This window comes from Osmerus mordax, chromosome 13 (genome assembly GCF_038355195.1).
Source record: "Osmerus mordax isolate fOsmMor3 chromosome 13, fOsmMor3.pri, whole genome shotgun sequence".
Lineage (NCBI taxonomy): Eukaryota > Metazoa > Chordata > Actinopteri > Osmeriformes > Osmeridae > Osmerus > Osmerus mordax.
In genome coordinates, this window is record NC_090062.1 from 4,661,327 (window position 1) to 4,680,959 (window position 19,633).

At 45.7% G+C, this 19,633-nt stretch overlaps 1 protein-coding gene across 1 annotated transcript; it reads left to right on the forward strand.

The window, feature by feature from the left end:
• Window positions 1-1,991: 1,991 nt before the first annotated feature.
• cdh11 (cadherin 11, type 2, OB-cadherin (osteoblast)) lies at window positions 1,992-19,193 on the forward strand. The gene is made up of 11 exons (XM_067248724.1): window positions 1,992-2,377; window positions 3,279-3,573; window positions 4,592-4,711; window positions 5,672-5,839; window positions 8,382-8,569; window positions 11,563-11,816; window positions 12,042-12,178; window positions 12,947-13,068; window positions 13,297-13,414; window positions 16,650-16,901; window positions 17,422-19,193. Exons 1-11 carry the CDS (start codon window positions 2,126-2,128, stop codon window positions 17,916-17,918), a joined length of 2,403 nt encoding a protein of 800 aa, XP_067104825.1. The 5' UTR covers window positions 1,992-2,125; the 3' UTR covers window positions 17,919-19,193.
• Window positions 19,194-19,633: the final 440 nt, after the last annotated feature.

Sequence of the window (19,633 nt, forward strand, 5' to 3'; positions counted from 1 at the left end):
CTGCTTAAACTAACACACATAATAGGAACGGAGACCAGACACAGGCACATTTAGATTGATCCTGAGTACCTGGGACAACCGTCCCCAATACTGTGCCTTTTTCACAGATTTGTTTTCACCCCAAGAGTATTAGTCAACTTGTAAGTCAAGTTGGTGAATCCTTATACTGCAATATCAAAGAGAAGTACCCAGAAATCTGTATGTCAGGGAAGGCATTTCATCATCAAAAAATCTAAGCTTTATGTCTATGATGTCTATGAATCGAGAACTGGAATCCCAGCCATACCTGGCCTTTGACACACATAAATGCATTTTGGAAATCAAAGTATCAACTCATAAGGAGTACAGGTACGCAAGTCTGGCAAATAGCTAGAAAGGTCAAGCCGATTTCCTATTTAATCCATCAATAGGCAGAGAATAAATGGACCAATGTAATCCTTCCTTTTATGACCTCTGCACTATTTAGCCATATTGGGTTGTTGTCTGAGCATACATGTGAACGTGGGACGTGTGAGACATGGTACTCTAAACTGGACGTGCCTGGAGATGACTGATGTGATGAGATTGGGATGACAGGGATGCAGCGGGACTTTAACACCATTTTACACACCTGTTAAACGGCCAAGTAATCACATGAGCCCAAAAATAGTTTTGCATTTACATTTTGCCGTTGGTATCACTATCCAACATTTACATCTTTATTGGCCATTTTCATGCCTGCATGGAAGAAATGGAATCCCTTCCATGCTGCACATCACAGACGTGAGTGCTAAGGCTTGCTTGACATTTTGCTGCCCAGTCAATACGGGAGAAAAAGCATGAAATGTCTTCTTTTCCTCGCAAGTGGACGGCCAATTTACAACCTAGACAGTTGGAGGCATGAAGCGCTATCAGCCGTTCATTATGGGCACTGACAGGAGGGAGGCCCGCTCAGAGTTAGAGCACCCATTCCTCTACTTCACTGCTGGATGCACTTTATTTGGCCCTTATTTATGAGTTCTCACACACAAGCTCAGGATTAGTTTTATTTTTTCTCTCTCAATCCCACCCACCGTCTCCCCCCCCCCAAGCTGGATGGGTGTTTAGATGGTTTCTGAGGGAGAGAGATACTAAGACCGACAGAGAGAGTGAAAGAGCAATATATAGAGATAGAAGACAGGCAGACAGAGAGATGGGCCTTATCCAGGATGTGTTAAAGCTTAATCGGGGTGGTAGTTTCGGGGGGCTAGTGGAAGCTGAAGGTTGTTAGCGGCTCAGTGGATGAGAAAATCCCCCCAAGGCCTATTTGTTCCCCTGTCTGTCCATGGCCGACCAAGCAGGAAGTGATGAAAGCCAATCACACAACTGGCAGCAACATTTCATCATCTGGTTAATTGTGGGATTTGCACCGTCACATCATTCCCAGGTGATCAGACCTGCTAACTTATCTCTCTGGATTCAGCCAGCATTGAAAGGGGATAGGCTGAAGAGAACCGTCTGCTATCTGTTTTTGATCTCTTTCTGCATGTTGTTGGCCTTTAGTTTGTGGTCAGCAAAGGAGAAATACACACTTAATCTTGAATTGTAGTCCCGTGGTCCTGTTGAGCTGTTTCTCTATGTTCGTCTGTAATGGAATATTATGACACACTAAATAGGAAGCTGTTTAAATGGAGAACAACCATTGGATTGAAGTCTAATTTAATAAACTCTAATGAGTTTACAGACCCTGCCAATTAATTAGAACACTACACAGATGGTCTGAAACAAATTAATATTTTTTCAGTTTGTAGGACTAGGAGTCAAAATTAAATCGAATCAAAAAATGTGTCATGTCATGACATCGCCCTGTTAACTACACCCCACAATTTTGCTGGTGTTGTTGTCTGGGATTAACAATGTGTGTCTTTTCTGTTGGTTTCAGGAGCTGTTTTCTTCGGAGTGGAAGGAAGAGAGAACAACAGAAGGAGGTTGTGATGAGTGACAACAGAAACCAAATCATCTGGTGGTGAGGATTCGCTGTTCAAAAAACGGACAAGTGAGCGAAAGAACGAGCAAGCAAAGTGTTCGGTAAAGAACCCAGGATCCTCTCCAGGGGATTCCACTCGGAAGAGGAAGAGTGACGAGTGCCAGTTGGTCAGTCAGCAGAATGTGGGAGGGACAGGCACTGCGGGTGTTCCTGTTGTGCCTGGGCGGGGCGCTGCTGTGCAGCTTCGCCACTGAAGCGAGCTCCGCCCCCCGGGAACGCGAGCACAGCCACAGACGGAGGCTGTCGCTCCACAGACACAGAGAGAGGGGCAAGGAGGGCCAGGTGCTTCACCGCTCCAAGAGAGGCTGGGTGTGGAACCAGTTTTTTGTCATTGAAGAGTACACTGGACCTGACCCTGTACTCGTAGGCAGGGTAAGGATTTGTTTTGTTTGCCACTGTGTTTGGTTGAGTGAAACTGTTTTCGATACATGCAATGCTATCTCCATTAAGGGATTGGAATTAGAGATAGGTAAATTGATTGTTGACTGATTGATGCTGAAACGATCCCTGTTGGGCCTTTCCAAAATTACAACAAAATCTTTCTCCACTGCCCTTCTCTCCCAACTTTTGCTCATTCTAAATCCCCCTCCCTCTCCCACTCTCCCCCTCTCTTTTCCTCTCCTCCCCCCTCTCCCCTCCACCTATCGTCTCTGCTCTCAGCCTCTCCTCTTCCAGTTTCTCTCTCTTCCTTTTCTCATCCATTCCTCGATAACCTTATCTTTGTTCTCTTCCACCTCCATTGACCGCTAAGTCCAAAGTCGCAGACTTTTCATTACTACCAGTCCCTCATATATCCTCCATTTGTTACACAAAAGCAATCAGTGACCCTCTTGATTAAATGTTATAAATTGGATTTCCCTCTTAATAACAAAGATTCCCCCCAAAGTCTCTGACATCAGGGAACAGGCATTTCACAGGACCACAGAAATGATGATTATCAATAGGGACCAGAACTTGCCTTGCTAATTCGTCCAGGCTATAGATCGGCTCATGTTCTTATTATTGGCCTGGAAAAACTCCTGGGTCAAGATGGCCATTTTTATCACACTCTAAAGGTCACCATATGAGTGATGATATTAATCAGCAAACAACCTTTTCCATGCTGCGCATGTTTCCCTCAACAGTATCTCATGAAAAGTGTACAATATTATAGCACTGCAACCTGCTGGACAGTATATCATATCATCTATCTTCCAATCCACAATGAGGACAACCAGTCATACCGAATCGATCAATGAACACCTGAATCACCTTTGTGTCCTTGTGCTTCCAGCTCCACTCGGACGTGGACTCGGGGAAAGGCAACATCAAATACATCCTCTCAGGCGAGGGAGCAGGCACCATTTTTGTCATCGATGACAAGACAGGCAACATTCACGCCACCAAGACCCTGGATCGGGAAGAGCAAGCCCAGTACACTCTGACGGCCCAGGCTGTGGACCGCGACACCAACAAGCCCCTGGAGCCCCCCTCTGAGTTCATCGTCAAGGTCCAGGACATCAACGACAACCCCCCAGAGTTCCTCCACGGACCCTACTACGCCAGGGTGCCTGAGATGTCCAACGTCGGTGAGTGCAGGGCAGGGAAGGGCTGGGTTCGCTATGCCCTCAGACGCTTAGCATCAGTTAGCTAAGTGTCTGTATCTTTCCAAGCCCGTCCTCATCTGTGAATTGGTTCCTCGGTGGAACTGATCAATGACCACAGCGACCCATGAAAACCCACATTTCCTCTCGCCAGCAATAGTAAAGTTGAAGCTATTGATTTCCATTCTAATTAGTCATTGCTGTTCTCTTCAGTACTTCAGAAGAGTCATATTTTTGAGTGATCATGGGAACTGCTCATGCCATTGATTGAGGTAAAGTGTGAGCTTGTTCCCCATGAATTATTCAAAATGACAGATATCTGACTCTCAGGAGTCCAGGCGGAAGTGTTGCTGTCTTGCTAATGCTGCTGCTGCTGCTGTTGTTGTTGTTGCTTTGCTTTTTTTGATTTGCGTTGCCGAATGTGTGTGTGTGTGTGTGTTGTATGTGTATACGTGTGGTTGTTTGTTTGTGTGTTGTGTACGTGTGTTTCTTTGTTTGACTGTTGTGCAACACTGTAATACATCATCCTTAATGCTGCCCAGACAGTGATGATCTGTTATCCTGAGATTTCACCGACTGACAGCCTGAATAGGGCTTCTGCCTAGATACTGGTCCAGACTAGACCCTAATGCACTCAGAGACCATGGTCCATGAGGCCTGGTTCCTCTGTGATAGTGTGGTGAACTAGCGAGGCTTTCTGTAATTTGCATACATCGTTAGGTTATCTGCAGGTTGCTTCAGGAAGATGACCTTAACTGAACACACATTATGAATTGAAGGTTAGATTCACAGTTTTCTTTTTCACAGAAGAAATACTCAGCAGAATATAGCTACTGTAGTCACTACTGGACTATAGGATCAGTTCAAACTAAAAGTCAAAATAAAATACGATATAAAAAGATTTTCTCTCCCAACTGGTATTGATAAATCTGAATGTGGAATCTTGAGATCTCTTGTCACATCTTGTCTCAGCATCTGGCTCATGCCTCTCGTCCTCCCCCAGGTACGTCTGTGATGCAGGTGACAGCCACAGACGCCGATGACCCCACCTATGGCAACAGTGCCAGGCTGGTGTACAGCATCCTTCAGGGGCAGCCCTACTTCTCAGTGGAACCTCAGACCGGTAAGTGACATAAGAATAGGACCAACTAATAACCACGTATCTCGGTCTATCTACCCACGGTGGCTTTCCCTGTGTTCTGGGCTGCTAGGGAGGTTTAGTCTGAGCCAGCCCTGCAGTGCCATGGCGTATGTCCAAGGCAGAGTCTGTGTGTACCTGGCCTCTGCCAAGCAGACGTGACTCACCGCCAGATCAGAGGCAATATCCTGGTTCAACACAGTGCATCATGGGAACCCGAGCATCGACAGCCAAAGACAGAACAGAGAGAACGGGAGGAGAGAGATTGAGAGAGTCTGAGTAGGAGAGAGTGAAAATCCTACTCATAAACCAAAGCTGGATATTTGACTGGATCCTGTCCAATGCTTACATTTCTAATTTGTTTTGAGCTTATCTGCGTTTCATGCACAAGCGCAGCTAAATATCACAGGAGAACCTCTCTCCTTGTCATATTCTCATGCGATGCTAACACTGCCAGTTAGCTTGCAGAAAAAGAGGGGTGGGAATCAAGGATTCAAAAAGAGAGGGAGAGAGAGAGAAGAGAACAAGCACTTCACATTTTCACAAGCTTGGATGTTTTTTTTCTGATCAGTGTTAGCTTGGTGTTAGCATGCCCCCCCCCCGGACTCCCCTCTCTCTAACTGTGGTTAATTAGCTGGTGCGTTGATGGACAGCGACATGGCATCTGTCACTGTGGGTTTCCACAGGGGCTTGATGTCCCCTAATGCCTTGCTTCCCCCTCTGGGCGTGTATGTTGGGCTGAAAATGTTAATAACGGCAGGAATCGATGTCATTTCAAGTTTATCTGTTCATCAGTGGACAATGTCGTAACAGTATAATTTTTTTCTCTCACTAGTAATAGATGGCTCAGGGCATATTCAAAGGAAACCCAGTCTGTTTGTATACATTTGAGACATCTTGTGATGTTTCCTATAATGTATGGCATCTTTTTTTTTTTTCCTGCAGGTATAATCAGAACTGCTCTGCCTAGCATGGACCGCGAGGCACGTCAGGAGTACGATGTGGTCATCCAGGCCAAGGACATGGGGGGTCACATGGGGGGACTGTCAGGGACCACCGAGGTCAAGATCACCCTGACAGACGTGAACGATAACCCACCCAAGTTCCCCCAGAGTGAGTCAGACTTCCTGCCTTCTCCCTCTTTTACTTTCTCTCTGTTGTCTCTTCCTTACATGTCAGGTTTGATGGCATGGCCCCCCTCACTCCCTCTTGCTTCTTTTCTCCCTCTCTCTCTCTCTCTCTCTCTCTCTCTCTCTCTCTCTCTCTCTCTCTCTCTCTCTCTCTCTCTCTCTCTCTCTCTCCCTCTCTCTCTCCCTCTCTCCCACTCACTCTCTCGCTTTATCTTTGACTTTCACCACCTCTGTCTGTCCTTCTCTTTCTTCTCAATCTGTACCTTCAACCGTGATCCTGGTCTCGTGACTGCGTGGTGTGTGCTGTGTTCTTCCTGAGGGGACAGCTCTGCTTTTAGCTAGTCTAGCACCCCTCCCCCATCGCACCCACCCCAGCAGCCACCCCGACTCCTCTAGCCCCCAGCGCCGCAACAACATTGACTTGTCAAATAGGCAAGGCAGATTCTCCCCGGAGACCGTGTAAAATTATGCTTAAACAGGAGGTAGAAACTAAATTAAAGCAGTAAAATTGTTTAATAACTATATCTGTGTATATATAGCTACATAGATATAGATATATCATATACATATATGGATATTATCTTAAATCTTAATTTTTTAACGATTTTACTGCACTCGTGGGAGATGTAGTGACAGCCAATCTTGTGAGCGATAAAAAGTTGTGAAATATTTAGTGTTTGTGTCGGTATTTGAGAGTGAGAAAGGAGAGAGGGGGAGAGAAGGAAAGAGAGAGATGGTGTGGGAATCAGAGGCAGAGTTGTGCAGCTCTAAACAGCAAGCTAAGCACATAGATTTTATCCTTCTCGTGTAGTGGAAATGGCCCACATCAATTCTCCCCGTTTCTCCTAGTGTGTGGAGGCGAGGAGAGGCTAAGGCCTTATCCTTCAGAGTCCCATGCAGTTTTTTTCCCCTGCTTTCAGCAGAAAGCCTTCTGGCTGCAGTTCAGCAGCCCTGGTGCACTGGTGCACTGGTGCACTTGGAGGGAAAATAGGACATTCAAGTATTAGAGGTACACTATAGTCATTGGTCGAGTAAGGGTCATCTGAGAAACTTTGACTTCAACTTAGTTTCATTCTGATAGCACATTGAAGTACTCAAGTAAGGAGGAGTATGAATAAGGAAATTGTTCATTTCATAATGTCATCATCTTTTTGAAGTGACAACCTTCCCACTTGAATAGGAACTTGAACATAAACCTGGTGGTCATAGACTCAGACACTGGGAAGATCTGTATTTCTACCGATACGGTGGTGTACACTATATTGTGGATTCTGATGAAAGTACCAGCTCTTTTACAAGGTCAGCTCTCTGTTAAAGGCCTAATTTCCCTGTTATTTTGAGTTCAGTTGAAGCTTTTGGCCCTTAATACTTAAAAGGAAGAGCAGACTGGTAGGAAACCATATGCACAGCTGGCGCTTTGCTCCAACCACAGGCAGGTGTCAGCACCCCTGCAGCCACAATCATGCAAGCATGGTTGCATGCACACACCCACACAATAATTGACACACCCACACATACGCTCACATACAGTACACACACAGGCACACATTCAGTCAGGCAAATACAGGCATATACAAACGCATTCGGGTTCACACTGTTGAAGTAAATTGGCCTTTTTGTGAAGGCCCACAGGTGCTCGCTCCTCACAGGAACTGTTGCAAAGCTTTCTCGGCAAGAGAGTATAATTACGCCATTCTTTACAAATCAATATTTTTAGGACGTAGGCATACATTTACATTTATTCATTTAGCAGACGCTTTTATCCAAAGCGACTTCCAAGAGAGAGCTTTACAAAGTGCATAGGTCACTGATCATAACAACAAGATAGCCACAAAACATTGCGAGTAGCCAAAACATGAAGCACACATTGTGAACAACCAAAGTAAGTGCCAAAGGGAAGAACCATAAGAGCATGTAGTTAAACAAGTTACAATTAAACAACATGAACCGCTATAAGTGCAAGTGTACCTGTGGAAAAAACAAGCAACAATAATAAAAACTATATATCACAGCGAGTAATTTTTATTTTTTTTATCAGTTACCACTAACCACAAGAGCAACAAGTCTCTGAGCAAGAGTCATTGTGATCCTTGAGGAAACTAACATCGGGTCAAGCGAACCATTCCTAAGTACCGTTGTACTCCCGGAACAAGTGCGTCTTGAGCCTTTTCTTGAAGGTGGAGAGACAGTCAGTGTCTCTGATGGAGGTGGGGAGTTGATTCCACCACTGGGGGGCCAGACAGGAGAAGAGCTTGTGTTGGGTGTAGGCATACCATCTTTAACACTGAATGAACCAGTTGAGCTTTGTCAAGCTGTAGGATATGTAATATAGGAAGTTGTGTTCTCCACAAACAGTATCATAAACCTAAAACCCTGATGTTTTCATGGAGGATGTTGTTGTCCAGTGATTCTGGTCCCTCCTCTCTCAAATCCTCCCCCTTTAATTCAGCCCCACAGTATTACCAGTAACACTTACCTGGATTGGATTAAGGCTGACTAACGATAAGTGACGTTTTTGTCTTCAGGTGTGTACACCATGTCTGTGTCCGAGGACAAGGTCCCAGGGGAAGAGGTGGGCCGTCTGAAAGCCAAGGACCCCGACCTGGGGGAGAACGGCCTGGTGACCTACCGCCTGGTGGAGGGCGACGGCATGAGTGTGTTCGAGATCTCCACTGATTCACAGAGCCGCGAGGGAGTGATCAAGCTGAAAAAGGTGAGAAAGGGAGGGAGGGAGGCTGTGTGGGAGAAGGTGTGAGGACGAGGTCATTTGCCTTCAAGTTCCTTCCTGACTTCACGGTGTAGGCACTGTCTGAGGTGTGCTACATTACTGGGAGGGGAAGCTCACCCAGTGTTGTTCTTTTGGATGTGTGGTTCATTGGAACACAGGCATGTGTTTGATTGTGGAGGGGATTGCGGGTGTATCACGTGTGCAAAATTGCATGTATTCACTGAAAGACAGCGTAAGGAATAACATAACAACATAACATAACTAGACAGATGTGTGTGTGGGTGTGACTGCAGCCGAGCAATAGAGTGAGAGAGAGACAGATCAAGTGGAATGGTGGAGAGAAGAGAAAGAAGAAGCTAGGAGAGGAGAAAAGAAGAGGAGGATAGAGGAGAGGAGTACAGGGAAGAGGATAGATGGAGAGAGGAAAGGAGAGTGATTTTTCACTGTTCCGCTCTGTGATTGCGATGACACTGCCTCAGTTTCTTATTATGTCTGGGATGAGCATTGACTTTCATGGCTGGCTCTCTGGGCAAGGGAGCTCATCTCTGCACTGTGACTGTGCACAGCTTCGAGTGGCCCTGCTCTGCTGACACACACACACTGTCTGTCTGTCTGTCTCTGTCTCTGTCTCTGTCTCTCTCTCTCTCTCTCTCTCTCTCTCTCTCTCTCTCTCTCTCTCTCTCTCTCTCTCTCACTCTCTCTCTCTCTCTCTCTCTCTCTCTCTCTCTCTCGCTCTCTCTCTCTCTCTCTCTCTCTATCTCTCTCTGCTCACATATTCAAGCTGTTCTGCTCTGGCTGGCTGTGCTCCAGGCCTGAGATTATGCCTACATTCACTGACCTAGGCAGGTCAACCTTGCACAGCAGTACACTCTGCCACCTCTGGGGATTCTCTGCCGTGATGATGACTAGACCACGAGCTGCTTGACAGTCTGCAATGTATCACTATTCATTTAAGCTGGGTAATTTGGACGTCACACCTCACTGTTTGTGTGTGTGTGTGTGTGTGTGTGTGTGTGTGTGTAATTTGTCAGTGTGTGTATTTTCTGTGTGCGTGTGCGTGTTATCACGGGTAAGGGTAGTTACTTGAATACTGTGTTGCCCAATGAATCATGACCGAGGATTATGCCAGGTAAGCCAGAACAGCGGCCATTGAAATGCGTCAAATGTCCGTGTAAACATCGTCCTCCCTGGTCTCGCGTATCCACGGGGATCAGGCAGGTGGCTGAGCTCATCTCACAACTCATTTCCATAACAGAGCCACAACAATCACAATAAGTGTTACCAATGCAGGGTAATGGAAACCGTGGCTTGGGAAAGGTGAAGAATTGAATCAGAGGGAAATTATAGTTTGACGCAAGGGTGAGAGCACGGGGGTGATTAAAGTGTGTCTGTGTGTGTATGCGGGGGGTGGGGGGGTGGGGTGGGGGTAATTGTTCTCAGTGTTCGGTGCTGTCAAACACCAGCACCCCACACGAGCCTTTCCCATCTGATGGGAAGCCTGTGTGAGAAGGCTGAATGGGTATAGGGGGTGGGGGGCAGGTGGTGGAGGGAGGGAGGGAGAAAGCCAGACAATAGAACTTGCCGGCAACAATCAGTTTGATGCAACACTGCTCCACTCAATAACATAATGCCTGCTGATACACCTCTTGGGAAATCATCACCTTTGGCTCTTCAAAGCATGTACAAAATTAAAGTCGAAATTACTGACGGAATAGCCAGGGTTTTAATCAACTATTCTGTTTCAACTGCAGGCTAACGGTGCATGCTGAATATTAAGGAGAGGCCCAGCATTATTGTGAATATTATCTACCACTGATTAGTTTCAGCTAGCAAATGATTAAGTGCCAAAAAAGAAAGGGGTGTGAGAGAGAGAGACATAGAGAGAGAGATAAAGAGAGTTGTGACAAAAAAGGAGAGAAAGGGGGAAACACGTGACAGGGAGAAGGAAGACAAAGCGAGGCTGAAGGGGAGAGAGAGAGAGAGAGAGAGAGAGAGAGAGAGAGAGAGAGAGAGAGAGAGAAGGTGCGGGGGGAGGGAGAGACATTGTCAGGAGACAGTAGGATCCAACCTGTTAGAGGAAAGAACTGGGTCATGCTTGTTTCCACTGTTGGCAGCTTAATTAAAGAAATGCAGAACAGAAAACTGAAGGAAGAAAAACAGACCTAGGAAAGCAACTGGAAATCAATCGCAAGACAGACAGCTTGCCTGTGTATGTGTGTACATTGCTCTACGTGGGCTAGGACGTCGGTGTATTCTATGGATGTATTGCATGTGTGTTTGTGATATTGCGTGTCTGTGTAGTATGTCCTTCAAGTCAAAAAGTGTTCAAAGCCTTTCGGTCGCGATGACGACTGGAGTCTGAGGCATAGTCGTCCAGAAGAAAGACAGATGGAGAGGATAGGAGGGGCGGGGCCAGGAGGGGCGGGGTCAGAGATGACATTGGTCCCCTCTGGACCCTCCGGCCGGGTCAGGACTGCGTGTGTGTCCGCTGTATGTGGCAATATTGTCTATCAGATTAAATGTGTGATTTTGGTACAACTGAATACGCTTGTGATGGCTAGGAGGATGAATGGAAGGAGTTAAAGGGATGGTCTGAGAAGAACTCAACTAAACAAGCCTTGGTGGCATGTCCTTCTTCCGTTGACCGTGCGCAGGGTGTTCTCTATGCTGTCGCAACAGCGCCCTCTAGCATCTCACTGTTATACAGGAGAACAGGCTTTGTGATGCAACAGCACAGAGGGGAGGAAAATGTTTTATGATCCGAAATCCAATTTCCTTGCTATGAGTTAGTGTTGTACACCAACTAATTAAACGGGTTCTCAATCCCACTGTCTTGATTTGGCAAGTCAGTATTCATTCATGCATTTCTGGAGAGGATGGTCATCCATTGAATGGCTCATTTCCCGATCGATACCCCTGGTAGATGTGTAACCCCACCCTCCTCCCACACCTTCCTCTTGCTCTCTCTTCCTTGGCAGCCGGTGGACTTTGAATCGAAGAGGGCATACACACTGAGAGTGGAGGCATCCAACACACACCTTGACCCTCGCTTCATAGCCTGGGGTCCCTACAAGGACAGTGCGACCGTAAAGGTCATGGTGGAAGATGCAGATGAGCCTCCCGTGTTCATGGCACCCAACTACAGCTTTGAGGTGGAGGAGAACGCGCCGGAAGGCACTGCGGTGGGCCGCGTGCACGCCAAGGACACGGATGTAGCAAACAACCCCGTCAGGTACGCGAGCCAGCAACAGGAATGCTTTTATTGTCAATCAGATGTAGATCAAATCAACCGTATTCCCTATGTAAATATATTTGGCAGGACAAAAAATAATTAACGATTAACTGTGATTGCTCCAAAATGCTTTGGTGTACAACTCAGGCAATGCTTTGACAAGCTGCTCAATATTTAAATCAATTATTGAATTAATAAGGCCATTTTGTTCACAATTGTTTACAGATACATGATTCCTCGCTACACGGATGTGGAACAGTTCTTTAGTATCAGTCCGGAAGACGGTATGATTCGGACCACAAGACCGCTGGACCGGGAAAACCAGGCCTGGCACAACATCTCTGTCAGCGCCACAGAGATCGGTAGGCCTTCACCCACTGACCAAACAAACCGACAACACAAAACTATAGATGGTACACACTGGGTTGACTATCAGCAAACATTGGGGGTAAAACATCAGAGTACGTGTCGGAGCTAGGTTCAGTGGATACTTAGTTTGAACACTCTAGTCATGGTGAGTTAAGCATCTACAAAGCACACATGGGGGGCTAACTAAATCAAGCTTTGGTGAAATGAAAGGCCTGGGTTTTGAATAGCTGAGAGGCCAGGGTTGGGCGTCTAGCCACTGTGTCCCAGCCTGGGGCTCCACCCTAGGGTTCTGTGGGCCAGCAGACGCCAGCATGCCAGATGTTTCCAGAAGCGATGACCACAGAGAGGCCCTCCGAGGAGAAATTACTAGTTCCAAACAGCTTTGAGATTGCAGCTATGTCTTTCTTTGTCTAAATGACTCCATAGTTTGTGGGTTTTTTAAGTGTATGTGGACACAGTAACATTCCAGGGCTGTTATGTGAAAATCAATTCATGCATTGAAAACAAAATGAATGTCAGGAAAAGAGATCAAACCGTTCTGTTGTAATATTCATGATGTTTTCTGTGCAGTCAACAGGTCTGGGTTGTTTGGCATTCCAATCACACACTGCTCAACCACTGTCTCCATTTTGTCTCCTTTTACTTTCCGCCATTTTCAACTGTATACAAGTCATAAACCTCGACGTGTAGGCGCCAATACTCTTCAAAAGCTAATGTGTTTGTTTCTTTATGGTCATTTTTATGTTTGTTGGCGTGCCCAGGCGGACATCACCAAGATACCAAAGTCCGTGTCAACATCAAAGTCAAAGACGTAAACGACAACGCCCCTGAGTTTGCCACCCAGAACGAGGTCCTGGTGTGTGAGAACGTTACTCCAGGCAAAGTAAGTGTCACCTCGACATACACATTCACAAGCCTCCAGTGAAACATGAAAATTTCTCAGGACTTTGAAAACCGGTATACTTCGATTTTCGGTACCATATTAGTGTGTTGCATACGGCAGATGGACCGAAATGTGTGAATGTGCACGTTTGCCCGTGTGAGTGAGAGAGTAGAAGTTCACATGGTGGTGAGAGTGTCTGTGTAACCAGGTGTGTTATCTGCTCTGTAGCTGATTGAGACAGTGAGTGCGGTGGACAAGGATGAGATGGCTCACAGGCAACACTTTCACTTCAGCCTTGCTCCAGAGGCTGTCAATAACCACAACTTCTCCCTCAAAGACAACAGAGGTGGGTTTCCTTCCCCGCACACATAAACACACACACACAAACACACAGCAAGGCAATCTTTCACCACACCATGTACATCCTATTCGTCAACGGGATAAAAGCACACATTTCTTTGTAACTTCCATCCCATCTCTGCAAGGGACAGGGGGATGGGGAAAAAACACCTGGTGTCAGTACAGTGACAAGTACTACTTCAGTCAGGGGATCAAATGCCTGCTAGGTTTCAGTCCTAACAGATGCTGGTTTGATCCCATGAGTCTACAGGAGCCAGGGTATATCACCTGGGTTTCTTCTCCCCACATCAAACCCGTTCTCTTCACTTCAGATCCAGATGGGCTTTTTTTACCCACTTGAGCATGTAATATAATCTAGCAGGTGTCTGTAGACATGATCTGACGTTTCATCTGAGGCTTGCACAAACACACACATACAAACAGACACATGATACTGTGCACACACACACGCGCGCGTGCCCACATACTCCCGTCGCCTCTTCCCCTATTCATTAGGCTGGTGTGTCTCTTTGGCCTCACAGCCTCTCCGTCTGTGTCGGAGCCCTGTTGGATCAGTTTTCAGGCTGGTGATTTCATTAGCCGCAACTCTTGCTATCCCACGGTGCAATTAGGTAGAGGGTGAGGGGAAGTAGAATGAGATGACACTGCAGCAGAGACCGAATGAGAGAGAGAGAGAGAGAGAGAGAGAGAGAGAGAGAGAGAGAGAGAGAGAGAGAGAGAGAGAGAGAGAGAGAGAGAGAGGAGAGAGAGAGAGAGAGAGGGAGAGAGAGAGAGAGAGAGAGAGAGAGAGAGAGAGAGAGAGAGAGAGAGAGAGAGAGAGAGAGAGAGAGAGAGAAAAGAAAGGCGAGAGTTCCTCCACTCTCCTCTGGGGCCTCCGGGCGGATGAGAAGATGACTCTCCATCTGTCCAGCGACCACTCTCTGTCCCAAACACACACTCACACACTGATGCTCACTCTGGCAGTGGGTCTGCTGGCTGGTTGGGAAGCACCTGTTCTATATATATATCGATATACTCTAATGGGATGGTGTGATGTCAAGTGAGCGAGCAGGTTCAATATACGGTACCCTTTACCTGTCATGTAGTTACGTTAGAGGTTTGGACAGAGAGCTGTAGAATGCCTCTCTGGGTTCAGAGTTCACTTGAGGTTTCATAAGGTTTTGGTTGGTGGAGAGGAGGAATTTACCGAGGACTGTGTTCCTGACAGAGCAGAAACACCTTCCAGGGATGAGATACATGTGCTGTCTATCCAGGGAAATGATCCTGAGGTATCTCTCTGTCTGGAGCCCCTTCTCCTTCCCTCCATCATCCCACCATCCTTTGTCCTAGACCCTCAGAGGGAGGGTAACCATGTCCACTGGATGGCCATCATCCATCAGCCTTGTTGACAGACTCCTCTAACTCTCCTAATAGCGCGTCATCATAAACAAGGCTCTCTCTGGGTGGAAACATGCTCTGATTAGAGCCGCATATTTCTGGGACATTTGAGGACAACGTTGTCACGGTGTAAATCACAATTCCGGAGACATTCAGTGACTGGCATCAGTTGTTCTGCAGTGTCATAGCACTCAAAGTTGTTACTCTGCTGCAATGATGCATCACACACTCACATCAGCAAATGATGGTCTCTGTCTTGGCTGTCATCACTAGGACTGTCTGGCTCATCAGCGTTAGGCATACTGAACGGGGGAATACAAATTTGTTAATTGCAGTTTTATATATATATATATATATATATATATATGATTTTGATGTTGAGAGCGTTTGAGAAATTGGGAGGCATTGAGAAAGGGCAAGTTGGTCCATTTGATCAACTCTAATGAGGGAAACAAGCTTGTTACAGTCCTGTTGTTTAGAAGCTCCAGAGTTGGGACTTCACGTTTGTCTCCCAGGATTCTTTCAGGTGAACATTGTAGCTTAAACAGGAGCACAGGCGTCTTCTACTGTTTTGGCAATGCTCCTTTGTGTGACTACAATCATTATTATTTTGTGAGACAAACCCTTCTGGATATGGCTCTGAAACAGTGAGATTTGGCATGTTATACTCTTAGCAGTTGTAACACTCTGAACATTCTGACAGGCATTCAGACGGGCTGAATGTGGGTAAAACTCATACTCAACACATAATACGTAGCATTGTCATGGTAACGCCATGTAAACAACAAAACAGCACCTGTAAAGATCTCATAAAGAAACGACACACACATAACGGCTACAGACAGTGTATAGCTTCAGCCGGTAGCCACAACAGCCATCCTTTTGCTGGGCGATGATAACCCCCTGGCTGAGAATGATGTAGAAGTGTAATAGATATGCTGGATTGATAGGAGTATATCCAGGTGTTTCATTTGGCGCATGCAGCATACAGTAGTTTGGCTATTAGGAAACCTCAGGTGTCTGGAGAGAGAAGGAGAGAGAGTGCAAGGCTGGGGTAAGTGCCAGAGGTAAAGCAAGGAGGAGGAGGGCTTTTGGGGGGGGGGGGGGGGGGGGGAATGAGTAAGTCACAGGCACATAAATGAACTCACTCCATCTCCGGCCCTGACTGCGACCTTGTACCTTGTACCAGAGTCAGGGGAGGGAGAAATGGAAGGGGGGAGAGAGAGGGCGAGAAGATAGGCAGAGAGTTAGTCAGAGAGAGAGAGAGAGAGAGAGAGAGAGAGAGAGAGAGAGAGAGAGAGAGAGAGAGAGAGAGAGAGAGAGAGAGAGAGAGAGAGAGAGAGAGAGAGAGAGAGAGAGAAAAAAAGAGAGGTAAAGCATTGGCATCCCTCCAGTCTCAAATAAAACCAATACAGCTACCTCCACTGGAGCTTTGATTACACTTCCAGAAGCTGATAAATGTTCACAGTATTAAACATGAATTTAATATCGGGAGATTCGCGCCTCATTGCTTTCCTCCAGGGCTATACGTCTGCCTCCTACTGCCCGCTGAACTGCCTGGATAAGTAAAAGTCTTCAGTTAGAAGCAGGCCTGTGTACACTGCCAGATAAAAACCTCCTTTTAGAACAAGAGTTTAGTGTCACACTCTTCTATTTGTGCCTCTCTCCTTCTGCCTGTCCTCATCGGAAGGGCACCATGATTCAAATGGAGTGCTTAGGGAAGGTGTGATCATTGGTCAGGTTTTTTAGGATGCAAAAAAAAGGATTTCACGCTAGGATTTCACACAAGTCATTCACTTTCAACATGTCATTTCATAAGTCCCCATTGTCCTCAATCTTCACAGACAGCACAGCCAGCATATACGTGACCCGGAAGGGCTTCAGCAGGATGACCCAGGACGTGTACTTCCTGCCTATTGAGATCAACGACAACGGCATGCCCCCCTTGAGCAGCACCAACACCCTGACCATCCGCGTGTGCAGCTGTGACAGCAAGGACACCATCCTGTCCTGCAATGTGGAGCCTTACATCCTTCCTGCTGGACTCAGCACAGGAGCTCTCATCGCCATCCTGGCCTGTATCGTCATTCTACTGGGTGAGAATGACTACTCATGGTTCACTGCCCCAATATTACAACTTTATACATTTCGCATAGGATTTTATTAATTTCTGACCCACCGATGGAAAAGAATTGTGTCTAAAATATTTAAGGATATTTTCAAAATTCAAAACTGAGAAGCCTTAAATAAGCTTTTATTGAGCATACCCCCGCAAAAGAAAACAACAATTTATAGGCCATATGTTCTACACTAATTTATGTTTACCCAATGTTTCCACATTTCCCAAAGTATTGTCACAGAGGAGTTGATTAATTTATGAAATAGAATAATGGTGTTAAGTGTTTGCATTACACATTTTCTTCACTTAATTAAATATTAACTATATACTTAGCAATTACCTTACCCCTAAGTGGAGAAAAAAACATGTCTCCTCTGAATCCTAGTGTTTCTATCCACATTTTGTATTTTTCTGAATGGGAGGTTCTAAGTTAGATTCCCAGTTTTGAGAATATGTTAGTCTGAATGACACACTTACGTGTCACTGTCTCCCTTCAGCGATCGTAGTCCTGTTTGTAGCGCTGCGTCGCCAGAAGAAGGAACCTCTCATTGTGTTTGAGGAAGAGGACATCCGTGAGAACATCATCACCTACGACGACGAGGGAGGTGGCGAAGAGGACACCGAGGCCTTCGACATCGCCACCCTCCAGAACCCTGACGGCGCCAACGGCTTCCTGCCCCGTAAGGACATCAAGCCAGAGTTGCAGTTTCCCATGAGGCCCGGCAGCCGTCCCATGGCCAACAGTGTGGATGTGGACGACTTCATCAAGACACGCATCGCGGATGCCGACTGCGACCCGACCGCCCCGCCCTACGACTCTATCCAGATCTACGGCTATGAGGGGCGGGGTTCCATCGCCGGGTCGCTAAGTTCCCTGGAAACAGTGACCACGGATTCAGACCTGGACTATGACTACCTCCAGAGCTGGGGCCCGCGCTTCAAGAAGCTGGCCGACCTCTACGGCACCAAAGACTCTGCCGACGACAATTCTTAACAAAAGTCTTTCCCCCCCCCCCCGACCCTTGTTTCCAAGCCAACTCTTTCTCTCCTCCCTCTCTTTTAAGCGCCATCTCTCTATTTCACTCTCCACTGACTGATGTGTGGCGCTTTAAGTTTACTATAAGTATACAACAAGTTCTTCTATTTATAGTAAACTTTGTTGTAAGTATGTGTGAAGTATACTTACAGTATACTATATACCTGATTTTAGGTCTGCGAAATGGTACTGAGAGAGAAAGTGAGAGGTATATATAAAAAAATACATAAAAAAATACAAATGGACACTTTTGTGGGATGTACTGGTGTAAGTATGTATGTGTGCGTGTGTGTGTGCGGGCGTGTATGTGTGTGTGGAGAATTAACACATGCATAATGTTTGTGGTGATGGATCAAATAACACTTGGTATTACACTTTAGTTGTCATGTATAGGTTACAATAGGATTGATGGGGTTTGGGAAGTCCTTCACAGAGAGATGGAATTGTTCATACTGTGAATGAGCTCACTCACAAGAGGACTTGTTGGTTGCCTTATATGTAAAAAAATAAAAATAATACTTAAGAGAACAACAACAAACTGAGACTGGTTGGCTCCTGTAGCACCTCCGTCTTAGAAACAGAGTATCTTTGGTAAATAGATATTCTCTTTTTTTACTCCCTGAGGAAGATGGATTGGACGAGAAAAGAGGCAGCATTTAGGTTTTTTTCACAAATCTGGAGAGAGCGAGGAAATCCCCTCTTCCTGCCCAATTTCACCAATGATCAATCACAATGAGAAACCTGTGAGCTCAAAAAACGCCTTAAACGGACACTCTTGCAACGCAGTGCATTTTTGTAACTTGGAAAATATATCCTAAAGCAAGCTAAAGTCCATATAACGTCTGTACAGTACAATGTGCAAATATGTCTCTTGAGGATTACACCTGCGCCTATAGGTTCTCGTAAAATCTCCTTTTTTTATTAGTATTATTATTATTATTATTATTGATTTTTGTTTCTCCTTATTTCTCATTTTATTTTATTTTGGCTTATGTTATTCTCCCTTGTTGAGAAAAATAGCAATCTGTCTTGTCGCAGTGAATGACGCCTAATTTCTATGTGGATTTTATGGTACCTATTTGTACAATTTTAAAAGTCCTTATTTTAGTATACATGCAGATATCAGTATTTCAACCTGTAAGAAAATGTTACAGCATCACACTTATATTTTATGAACATTGTATTGTTGCTTTATTATGTGCTTCAATCTAGGAAGCGACAAACTTTGAAATAAATGCTCTTTTTATAAAATGATTGATGGTGTTAATAAATCTGTAGTGAGAACTTCCCTGTAGTGATATCTAGTTGACCATGCTGTTGAAGAGTGTGTTCTAGATGCCACAAACCAAGAACAGATCTTAGGATCACAGTAGGTTACTTTGGTGTAGAATACTATAATAATATACATACGTATAAGATGATCTACACTCAACAAAGACAAGCCATCTCATCAGATTTGCCCAGTCAATACAGATTAGTACAATGTTTTATGATGAAATCACAAAAACACACAGAAAGTACACACACAGTGGTATTTATGTAAGCCTCTCACTGTGATGAACCCAGCAGTGACTCAATAAGCTATTGAGAATTTCTAGAGAAGTACTCCTTCACCCTCTCCAAGGGGCATGACGCTGCTAAAGGTCACTGTGCACTTTGGAAAAACAATGACG